Here is a 12438-nt window from a genome sequence, read left to right on the forward strand (position 1 = left end):
AATCATCAGAAGGATAAAATTATAATTGTTCACAAACGTTGTTTAATACGTTGTTCACCGCTCCACTTTATATTTTATATTATGGATAATTAACGGTATATTAATTACACCACCATCAATGTTTCTGCTTAATTATTAAACGGCGGCAATTCCTTTACGAGTATTTACGAGCTAATAATTTTCTTTGATTTTGAATAGAATTGAAATATATCGAAATCGTATATCTAATAAATCCATGGAACGAAATGATTTTTCGAAAAAGGGAACGATATTCGCGATTCAAATTTCGAATCGAACTTTATTGTTTCATCGGTGATTTTCGATTTTATTTAAAAAAAAAAAGGGAGAAATCATTCGCAAATCATAAAACTTTGTCATTATTTGAAATTAAAATTTATCGAATATCGATTAAAACGAACGTATATACATATATATATATAGAGAGAGAGCCAATATATTCATCGTTTAAATCCCTCAAAAACCACTTATTAAACTTTCTACTTCGTCTCAACTCGTGGATATAATGTCTTTCTGACTTTTCACCGTAAAAAAGTTGGTAAATGAAGGGATGATCAACGTCGCTTACATTCGCTGAAACTGGTCGCAACAAAAGGAACGATACGTTTGGAAGGGAATCGGTGTCAAAACTCGATACGACCTCGAGGTATCGTACGACACTAGCCACCCTTGACCCAAACTGTCGCGGGCTGAAATCAAACTCGATATAACTCGATCCTCCTACACCTCTGTTAAACATCCCCTGGCACGGATCCAATATAGACAAACGCTTAACGCGTGCCGGCCCATGAAACAGCCAGTCATCCGTGAACTGAATTATTAAATCGCGCCGCGTATTGTTACGCGAGCCGCGAGTAATTGCTTCGAACGTTTTCACCTCGTTCGTGCACGGATCGATGCACACACCCGTGTTTATCCTTAAACCGTTTTAAACCGTGCCATGCCCAACCTGTACACACCTCGTATATCATCGACGCGATCACGCGGCCTCCTGCTTTTTAATCCAACTTGGCTGCCCGACACCGAAAGACTTTCTTCCCGAATTAAAACAGGAAAGGAAAGGAAAGGAAAGAGGGGGGGAAAAAAACGAGAAACAAATTGGACAAATTGTACCGTATCCATGGGAATATTTAACTATTTACGAGAGCTGGAGCCCTGTTTTCATCGTTTCATTCCACGTTTCACCACGACTAGGAGTGGCACAACTGGTATTTGCTCAGCAAATAAAAGTCGCGTACACGCTTGTTTTTTGCTTTCTATATCGGATCCAGACACGAGATACGAGCGCTTTAGCCGGCTAAATGGTAGAAGGGGAGAGGGAAGGGAGGGAAAAAATAAAACTATTTGTTTATCCTTAGGAAAACACTTGAGGAAAGAGCGGATTAAAAAAAAAATGACAGATTTATTAAATTTTTTAAAAGCAAAGATAAAATAAAAACGTTAGATAATATCGTTGAAATAATATCGTAATTCGATTTATCTTTTATCGAACAAAGAGTGTTTACATTTCATTTCTCTTCCGTGGAATTTTTCTTTTTTTTTTTTCCAAATCGAAACTCTGTGATTAATTGTGGAAATGGTTATTTGGAAACAACGATCAAAGAAGAAGAGTGGGCAAATCGATCTTTAAATATCGCGGGGACAGTAGTACGAATCAACAATACGCCCGAAAACTGTCTCTCGTTCACGAGAAACTATCGCGAACATGCGTAACCCATCGCATTACCAAACTTGCCGCCGTTATTTTTAATGCCTCAATTTCTGGAAGCGTGCCACGTTGGCCGAGTTGCCATTCCGTAAATTCGACTGTGTACCGTTCAACAACTTTTCCCATCTCTCGAAAACGTTAATAATTCTCTTTCGGCTCGATTCGATAATCGAGTAAAAACGGTTTGTATCGATATATTATTATCACCCGATAAATACCATAAACCATTTGTAAAATGTTGTTCGAAATGCGAAATCAAGCTTTGAGATCGATATACGCATCTCCCTCTCTGTTCTCGAAATTAAATGACGAAATAAATGGTTAATATAATACGTGTGGATAGAATATCACGTGTTTGGTCTCGTTGAAGGAATTTCGTAAATTTGTGTATTGTTGGAAATTGGAAACGTTACGTTAATTGATATTTATCTATAATTAAGAATGATTATTCAATCTTCTGTTTTTCAGATGCACAAGCAAAAAGAAAAAAAAAAGTAAAAAAAGAATAGAAAAGTTGTGAAATGTTTCACGAATGTTTCGAGGACACTCGTTTCCTTAAGTATACTCTCCACTCTCATTGAAGCTACGCAAACAGCATTTTTCTCGACGAGTATAAAAGTCAGATAAAAGTAGGTTTAATATTTCATATGGAATTTCCTAATAATATCTATATATTGTAATAGATACTTGTGGTAAAAAATAATTGTTGTTTTTTAAGGGAAGAAATTAAAAAGAAAAAATAATATCGAAATATGTAAGAAATATGTAAAATTGTTCAAATATAACGATATCAGTAAAATTTCCAACATTTTAATTTAATATTACTTTCAATTTCGTATTATTATATTTATTATATTCTATATGTGAAATAAAGTTCTAGCAGATAAAATTAAAATAATTCAACAGTGAGAGACACGTTATTAAAAAAAAAAATATGTTTTACAATATTATTCATTTTGTCATTTAAATATGTTTTAAATTTGTTAAAATTATAGGTACGAATAAGCGAAGAAAAAAGCAATAAATACGTACAGAATTGAATAAAATATAATCATGATTAAAAATAACGAATACTCAATACTTTTTCCCATCGTTTCATCTTAAAATTTTATCTCATTAACTATAGAAATTATACAATTTCAACATCGTACGAGATACATTTTCAGAACCCTTTTTTTTTTTATTGAATTTCGATTTTATAAGAATTTAGATATTTTTCCCCCCTATGAAGCGAGAATATCCTGCTCGAATTGATGAATCAGATATATCACAAATGAATTCAGTAATATTGAAAGGTATTATTCAAAAAATGCAAGAATTTTTTACCAGTTTTTGGAACGGATCTAGATTACGTGCGTTACATTTTTCTAATATATTTCAAAAAGTTCTTTTATATTTAAAAAAAAATTTTTTTTCTCGCATCCACTTGCAGCGAATAAATAAAAGGATATATTTTTCTTTCGATCAAAAATGTTCGATCAACGCTATATACGTAATATCTTTGGTAATCGCGTGCCATTTCAACGTTGACGTTTCAATCGAGGCTAAATCAGCTATGCTAAACTTGAGCCAATGTCACGCCCAAATGATCATGACTAAATGATCAACAATATACCCGCTCATATATATATATATATATACCAATATACCCTCATCATCCTCACGATTCTCTCTGTGAAAGTCATCTTATAATGATAGACGATAGAATCTCCTGAACACAACTATCATCAGGACAAGTCGATGAGAAAAACTGCCTCTTATGACATTTAAAACAAATTTAGATTTTATTATCGATAGAGAGGGTGGACGAAGGATATAAAAGAAAAAGAAAACTGAAAACAAGGATTCTCGATCATTTTCATTTAACTATGGATCAAGCCGGGAATGGATTAATATCCGGAAACGTGGCGGTATTTATCTGGCAGTTGGCATTTCGCGCGACATCGTGTAAACGGTTGGAATGTTTCATTCGTCGGATCCCCGCCGTAAACGCACGCGCGATCGAATAAAACAACGATCATTAAAGCCGTTTAATTACATGCCGTTTACAAAACACCTGTCGACCCCCGGTCGAAAAATTTCCCGATAACTGCAATCACACGGAATAATTGAAAGTCCGTTCCATTCCGTCTCGTGAAAATGCAACTTTCAGTCGTCGATGAAATCGCGCGAAAAAAAAGAAAAAGAAAACCAGCGGTCAACATTCATTGGACAGATATAGTATTTTTGAACTTTCCCCCTAAAAACCGCCTCCTCCACGAATTCGTCCTCTTTGTGAATAAACACGATCGAACGATGCGTTGTAATTATCATCCCCCTTGGAGCTCGAAAACGAGAAAAGAAAGGGGAATTGCTTCTTGTAAAGGAAAGAAAAAATGACGAGATAGAGGAAACGAAGGAATAAGAAATTACGGGGTGTATCTTCTTTGACGAATCGGAGGCCGACGTTGGTATGGAAACTTTGCTCCTTTTATTACAAAGTTTCGCTCCGACTGGTCGCGCGCGCGTCCATATATTTGTCGCGATTGTCTCTGCCAGGTTACGTCTCGCCGTGGGGGGAACCTGGTCGGCAGAAGGACGCTTAATGAGCTCGTTTCGTTGTAAAATGTTTGCGCAACTTTCTCTCGTAACGTTCCCGTTCATCGACGTCGTAATTGTCCATCCGAGGGATGGAAGGAGAGGGAGGGGCTCGTTGCGCCCCTTTCTTCTCTTCCCTTAACTTTCGACAAAGAGTTAGGGGCGAAGATCATTGATAGGGCGGCGGTGCGGGTTCCATTCCAGCCTTTGTACAACAATTTTTCCGGACAAAGAGGTCTCGAGTCGAGATGTTTGACCACTGGACTAGTCTCCATCCACGGATCGATTTGGGAGGAGGGGAGGTTTGTTGAAGAGGAGTTGAAGAGGAAACGGTCGATCGGTGAACAAAAGTTGAATATGGTCCGGGATCAAAGGTTCCAGCGGCGAGATTTATTCTTCACTCGCGTTAACTTTGCACGACGACCGGATACAAGTAGTCGATCGATAATTTTTGAATATGCGAACGTAGAGAAAGGTGAGGGAATTAAGGAATACATGGCAAACGGAATTCGTTTAAATACGTGGTTAATGGAAAGAAATAGTTAAATCGAGAATCGTCAGAGATGCAAATTTTATTTGAAATTCGTGGATCCTGATAGGAGGAAAAATCGAGGGCGCGGATACTTTTTACACAGCGAAGTATATGTAAATTGGAGTGTCTCGTAAGGGAAGGCTTTACGAGTGGAAAACGACGCGAAAATCTCGTGTAAACAGACTGTTTCACCATTCTCTTTGCGCGCGACACGAATTTTATTTGAAATCGTAAGGGAGACAAAAATTCGGGTATTTCTTTTTTGAGATAAAGATTCGACTTTTAAGCGGAAAAACTGATTTTACACGTACTTAACGGTCCGCATTTTCGCACCCTCTTCTCTGTTCTTTCGTGTCATTTTATATAATATACACCTTTGTGTCCGAGAATTTTTTAACTATCATCTATCGTCTATTTCTTTTTTCAATTAATATAAAATCGACTCGAGCACGACACAACAAGTTTAACAGTGTCAAAACATCATTCGATTAAATGTATCAATATTATCGGTCGAACGCGATTGCATTACTGATAACAATTTCTATCGATAATTTCAATATTGGCGGACGATATATTATTCGGGAAAAATGTCAGATCGATTCGTTTAATTCATTTCGTTATCTATCCGTTATTAACAGTATCGCCTCCCTATTATCATTTAAACGACACCTCCCATTGACTTTTCCGCGTGTCGCAAAAAGAGATTACGAATGCAATGCAATTATCGTTTTCAGAAAATACGATAGAAAGTTTGAATTTATTTTCGCAACCGAGTTCCAGCGGACATTTTTGCGACCAATAAACTTAATTCCATTTTTCAACTGCATTTCCGATAATAAATATACAAACAAATATCGCAATGAATAACGAGAATCGATACGAATGCTCGATTTAAACGGGACAAAAGATTACTCCGAATTGCGTGTTAATCATTACGATCGTGTGTCGAATCTAAGGAAAAATTTATCATACTTTTCTAAACACTTCAAATTTTATCGAATTCTATACACGCTAAGAACACCAAGAAATTGAATCTTCCTCCCCATAGAGATTGCCAAACTTCTTTCGATCTTTATTATCCGAAATTAATGAAGGCTCTCTTTGAATTTTTTCCCATCCCTTTCTTCGTAAACCGGTGATCGTCGTTGTTCGACGAGCGCAATTTAAGACTCTTTTCCAAAAGCAATCCCCTTCCTGATTAATTAACAATTATATTGGGAAAAATTATCTACCGTTCCATCATGATTCGGATTCATTGAAATTCACCACGCGGGATAACAACTTGGAAAGATGTTTTTAAATGGAAACTGCCGCGATGATTCGGAAGAAGGCGGACGATTTACGGAGGTTCACGCTTGCCCGACGATGGAAGAACATCTTTGTTCGAGGTCGACAAAAGCTTTTGATAAATGCGCGTCGAACACGGCGATGGTGACGGCTATTGTGTCAATATTTGAATGGATCAACGATAAATAGAGGAAAGAATGGATCGAACGAGGGAATACGGTTTTCGCGATGATGGTGACTTTTCATGGACAGCCACGATTCTAGCTTTCATCCTACTTTTCGACCACACGGTTTATCCACCATTTGTTGGCCAAACGTTTGCCAAAACCTGCGCCGAGAATTTTACGCGCGTGTTGCAATCCTCGCCACGAGGACGAGAATTTAATAAGGATACGCGCGACGAATTTCCAAATTCTCGCAGGCCCCGCGTTTAAATCTGCCGAGGCTCCATTTATAATTGGATCGTCTCTATTCGGGATCTTTTCTTGGGAATTTAAAATAATTCGCGTGTTCGAAAGAAAATTATTGGCAAACGGAACGAGAAATTAAAGCTGATGATCAAATTATCTTGCGATAAGATGATTCGATTGATTACGGGTTTGTATTTAGAACGGAATCGAAGTGAAATCTCGATAATCAAAAATCCATCATGACGAATGTGGAAGCGATGCGAATAATAGATTTGTTAGCAAGCCACGCTCGAAATAAATTATTTCGCGTATTATCCGTCTTTGGCTGCCATCCATGAACCGGGCGTTGTTTAACGAGCAGAAAAATGATTAAAATTCGCCCCCCCGCGTTGTATATAACGCAGTTTGAAATCGCGTTATTTCGTCCAGCGTTGTACTTCAAATTAAAAAAAAAAAAAAAAAAAAAATTTCGGAAACGGAAACAATCAGTCGGAATTTATCGTAATTTTGCGAATAATTTTCACGCAATTTCACCGGGCCACGATGCGCGGCCAATTGCTAATTGCCCGTTTTCAATTTTTCGTTTTCATTTTTTTTTAAAACTCGTCACGCGTTCGTTGGGAGAGGACAGAGAGAAACCGAATGCTTCTTGTTTGGGAGAAATTATCACTTTTTTCTTTCCGATGATTCATATTTAATCCACTTACGACATTTCCGCGGATACGATACAGAAACAGAAACGATTCGATTCGAACATATGAGCGATATTACGTTCGCTCATCTTTCATCTTATGCGAGGAAAGAAATTTCATCGTCTACTTACCTTCTTTCAATTTTTGCATTATCATTTGTAAGGTCGCGTTCACGATCAGTTCAACATTAAAGCCCATCATCTCTAACGTTTTCAACAGATTCCTCGAACTTTCTTCCACAGCATTCCGATGTCGACACATCTTTACGTTATTGAAAATTAATGCAACACCTCTTCGTTTGTGATTCATCTTATACATTTCTGCATCTTGATCCTCGCACTTTGTCTTTTTGTATCTGTGTCAAAACATCCAGTTGAATTAATCAATTTGTGCCGATAAAAGCTATTAAATAATAATAATAATAATAATAATAATAATAATAATAATAATAATAATAATAATAATAATAATAATAATAATAACAGCAATAACGTGATTAAAACTGGGATGATAAATTTTTGAGATGATAAAAGTCTCAATTCTAAAGATCGAATTCACATTTTTCCCAATTATCGTATGCATAACTCACCTTTTTCAAATTTTCCTCCGCGGCGGTACATATTTCAACGCGGAGGATTCGCGGGAAAACAATTTATCCGCCCGAGATTATAGCTTCGACACAGTCCCTCGTTTCGTTTCGTTGAACCGGCGGTGTTTAATCGGGGGAGGGGAGGTTCATATCTCCAAAATGTAAACTCGATATTCGGCGATTCGTCCTTTTCGTATTCGCGCTCGATTCCAATCTATCTAATGCAGGATCAATTACACGCCGAATTACATCTCGCGCAAAACCCCTTCTTCCCCATTCCGCGTTTTTTACGATTCCATTGTACAACGCTCGTGAATTCGCAGCAGGATCTCGCAATATAACTCGAGCGATATATTTTTCGGCCCGCCGCCGAAATTTCGCTCTGTTTCCGGACACGATCCGGCCGATCGATACGCGGGATGGTGGCTGGAGAAATGGGAAAGAGCGAGAAAAAAAAAAGAAAGAGAAAAGAGGGGAGAATAAACAACGAAGACGAAAACCGAAACGAAAACCGCGTGTACGCAGTTTCGGTGTCGACGCTTTTTACGCCCCTCGTAAAATTTCGGAAGAGGAGGATGGGTGGAAAGGGTGAGTCCCTCGTCCGCCATGCGACGAATTAAAATATTAGTAGCTCGCTATTGTTCCTTCACTTCTCCATTCCTCGTTTCGACAATGAAAAAAATTGAATAGTTGAAGATTCAAAGGGACGAAGGGTTACTTGGATTTTTATCAAGGAGTGGAATCAAGCGTTACGGGAACAAATGTTATTTCAATAAGCGATCGCTCCAAGTAACTTCGTTCGAGATTTTTGAACTTAAATTTAATCTAAACTTGATATTTTCGAAGAAGAAGAAACGTTCAGGGAACAAAGTTTTAGAGCACACGCTTGTTCGAGCTTCTAATTCTTCGACTCAAATGGCAAGTTTGCGCGCCTCCCCGAACGAAAAGCCACGATCTCGTATAATCCGTCGCGAGGGCCTCCTCTCCAACTGCACCACGCTGTTTCGCAGTTTCCGCTCACGTACGCCGCGAACGGAAAATCTTGCGAACAGCGTCTCGAGGGGTGGGGGGCGATCCGACGCTCCATTTAATTTCAACTTGGATCGTAATCTCGGGTTAAAGAACTCGCGGTAACGGTTCCCCCCTCCACGTCGCTCTTGTAAACGCGTGTACGACAGAGATCGAACGAGGCCGGATGGCCATTTTCGCGCCAACGAATAACACGTTGTGATCCAATATAAGGAGAATATTGTTGGCGCGAAATTTTTTTTTCCATCCAGTTGAAAGGATGGGATCGTTTTTCTTGGGCGAGATAAATTTTTCATAAGAATTCTTGTCTTTTGTTTTTAGCAATTATGATCGTAGCCGGAAATCGTGAGTTAATAATTTAGAGAGGTAACAGCGTAGCTTAAGAGGGAAGCGCGGTTGTATTATTTGGAAGTTAGAACTCTGTGAATGCGTGCGTGCATGCGTCAAAGGCTTTGTTCGAATTGAGTGCGTATACGTGTGTACGCGTCGGTGTGGCTGATCGTCTATGTACGGCTGAATCCTCTTAAAGGGAGTGCAACGTGTACTTGAGATAAAGTTCTCGTAACTAGCAATTCGAACGTGCATGCAATGAATTTTGGGAAATGGTTCTAAAAAGGAACGAATACTATTCTAGTTTCTTTTCTATTTAATATTGCATTATGCTGTCAATCTTGTGAAAATTGAATCATCTTGTGAATTCAAATCGTATAAAGTTATTATTATTTTTTTTTTTTTTACAATTTTAGATTTTTCTTTTGAAAATTATTCGTTCCAAACGCAAATTCGATTACACAAGGGAAAAAGTGGTGTGGGAATTTCCTCGATAATTTACTTAATTCTTGGTACGTTTAATATTCTATCGTATCATAAACTGCTTACGCAATACATCAAACTTTACAAGTGTATAAAGTACTTGTCACAACAATTAAGGAGCTCTTATAACGTACGCGTATTGGGATCAAAGAGTTATCGTAAACTCATTATAAATTATGTTATTACGTATTTACGTATTGCAACTAACTTGAACTTGAAACGACTCTCTTAATTTATAAAGCTCAATGATGAATCGAAAAGGAAACGTTATCGAGATATTATGAGTCAACGTTACAACATTTTCCCCGAATTCTTAGTTATATTCCAAATCGATCAGACTCGATTTCCAAAATAGGAGATAGCACTCTGATAATAAACCTACTACAGCTCCTTGTAATTCGATCGCGTATATTATCATCGTGAAAACTTAATGAAATCTATTATTTCTCGAATGCTAGTATCACGATGCAAAGAACTTCAAGATTGAAAGATGTACAACTTATCTTATTTATCTCGGATATGAATCATTTTTACTTGATCGCTCGTATCAACGTATTTACTTTTCGTAACACATTTAGAAGAATAGAATTTATATTCGAGGAATTGTACTCGGATAAACTGTTAAGCGTTTAACATCGATTCGAAGGAAATATAAATCCTCTTATATAAATAATCCCCAACGAGGATTTTTACCAATACGATTAAACACTCGTCAATGCTCTGGGTGTAAAAGCGATCCGCGCCATCGTTCAGCGAGCAAAGCGGATGTGAAAAAAGCGGTGGCGGACAAAAGGACGGACGATGAAGAGGGAAGCGCGACGATGCCGGATCGTGCTTTTTAAACAGTTCGAGATTTCTCCCAACAGTTGAAAGAAACTCTTTTTCCCGAATGGCGAGTGTAGACGCGGTTTTACGACGGGCGCAAAGCTTGTTCGCGCTTACAAACTAGTCATAAATGCGAGCCCATTACCGAACAAACGTTCATTCGAGAGAGACGCGACCATTATAGCGGTTCGTCGCGTTTCCTTTGAATTTGAAAACAATTTGCACCCACTGCTAATCCTACTTTATCGACTCTCTTACTGACACGCCGGATATAAATCCCCGACCAACGATTATAACGATCCTGATCAATTGGAATGTAAGAGGGAATGAGCGCCGATTTCGTTTTAACCGAAACTTTTCCCTTTCCACCCCAATCGGGGTTTTGAAAGGGTAGGTTGGTTAATTTAACGAGAGGCTCATCCGATTTAGCAGAGCCTCTTTGGGAATTTTATGCAGCTGCCCGTTCGAGCGAACGAAATTTCAGAATCTCCGCATCTCTGTTTATACCGAGTTTCTTTATACGAAATGAATATCGAAGAAGAAGGAGGAAATTTCATTTTTAATTGTATCTTTTATCGCTCGCTCGGCAATAAATCGATGAAGTGTTATATATTTAAAAAGGAAAATCGATAATGCTGTAAGTATTTACCTTGATAAAATCTCCTGATATACCCGTTATCTTCAAAATGTCACGATTTTTACGTACACGTGTAAACCTCGATTCGCGCACTCCGATATTTTCTCTCGAACGTCTGCCGATTAAAATTGTAAAAATTAAATTCAAGAGGCAAATGACATCTTAGATCAGAGAACGCGATCTTCAACATTTCGGACGCGTTCGTTAAAATTAATTTCACCATAGAAATGTTAATCTCTCGTAAATATGCGTGCATTTCGTGTATCTCATTTTCATAGGCGAGATATAAGATAAGAGAGAGCCGCGAACTTTATGATGATAATCACGAATTTTTACGTTCCTTCGTTCATCGCGCCATTGACGCCTCGGTTCGAGTCACACACCAACACTCAAAGGTTATCGATATCTGAACTCGCTCAGAGTGTGGATATACGTTCCCGCTCGTGCGTGTCAACTGGAAGAGAGCTTTTTCTACTTTTCAATCGTTTCACCGTTATACCGAGAGGTTTTTCACTCGCGCAAATGGAAAATCGAACGTTGAAAATTGACTGTCGCCGATTATTTCGATGTTGATCGAATGACGAGAATCGAAGGAAAGGGTCGATCGATACCTTTTGATGAAATCGATTATTAATTTTGTCGAAAATATTTACTCACGTCAGTTTGATTATTGCACTGTCTACTTCGTCGTATTCTTTCATGTCAGATGATTTTATAACGTGAAGTGGCGAACATAGTTCTGCGATATTCGGTTTTCCTAAAATATTCTGCTTTAATTGAGTTAATACTTGCATTTTTCAAACCGTTTTTCACACTTTATCATCGAATATGGTTACTGCAGTCGTCACCGTTATCAGTAAAACTCAGTAAAGCATGCACGATCATATATATATATATATCATATCTATATATATATATATATATCAATTTCAAAAGATAAGAGATAAGATACTGAATTTTAACGAAACATAAACATTTACTTTTAAAGATAGATATTTATAATAAAAGGAAATAACCAAATTTTATTTTAATCCAAATTCGCACTTTGTACAGTTTGTCAACAAATGATGATCAGATTTTCATGGGGAAGGAATGCAAAATATAAAATATAAAAAAAAAAAAAAAAAAAAAAAAAGAAATATTCGAAGTGGAAACGCGAAGACTAGAATTTTTCGAATTGATAATGTTTTTGAGAGAAATCTTTCTATTCAACGATAGAAAAAGATGATCTCGTTGATCGAATTATCGTGGCACGCTCTAATCGAAATCTAATCAATCCGACAAAATGCATTTCGATCGAGAATCGAAAGAACGGATCGAA

General features: G+C 37.6%; 2 protein-coding genes across 5 annotated transcripts in view; one reads left to right on the forward strand and one right to left on the reverse strand.

The window, feature by feature from the left end:
• LOC100870080 (alkaline phosphatase) overlaps positions 1 to 12438 on the forward strand; it is a 186861-nt gene that overhangs the window by 109438 nt on the left and 64985 nt on the right. The gene's annotated exons all lie outside the window — the stretch shown is intronic.
• The window catches only part of LOC105736561 (caspase-1), a 46846-nt gene that overhangs the window by 15534 nt on the left and 18874 nt on the right, over positions 1 to 12438 (reverse strand). The window contains exons 1-2 of one of the 3 annotated variants that reach the window (XM_086907474.1): positions 11775 to 12010; positions 7356 to 7579 (exon numbers count right to left, since the gene is read on the reverse strand). In XM_086907474.1, the coding sequence (XP_086763600.1) occupies positions 7356 to 7579; positions 11775 to 11911 (361 nt within the window). In that variant the 5' untranslated portion in view covers positions 11912 to 12010. Of the gene's footprint in view, positions 1 to 7355; positions 7580 to 11129; positions 12011 to 12438 lie in introns of those variants that run through there. The other 2 variants (XM_086907476.1, XM_086907475.1) reach the window with 2 other exon arrangements.

Source organism: Apis florea, unplaced genomic scaffold (genome assembly GCF_048593485.1).
Source record: "Apis florea isolate Af1SG1 unplaced genomic scaffold, ASM4859348v1 contig_2897_pilon, whole genome shotgun sequence".
In the NCBI taxonomy this organism is placed as follows: Eukaryota; Metazoa; Arthropoda; class Insecta; order Hymenoptera; family Apidae; genus Apis; species Apis florea.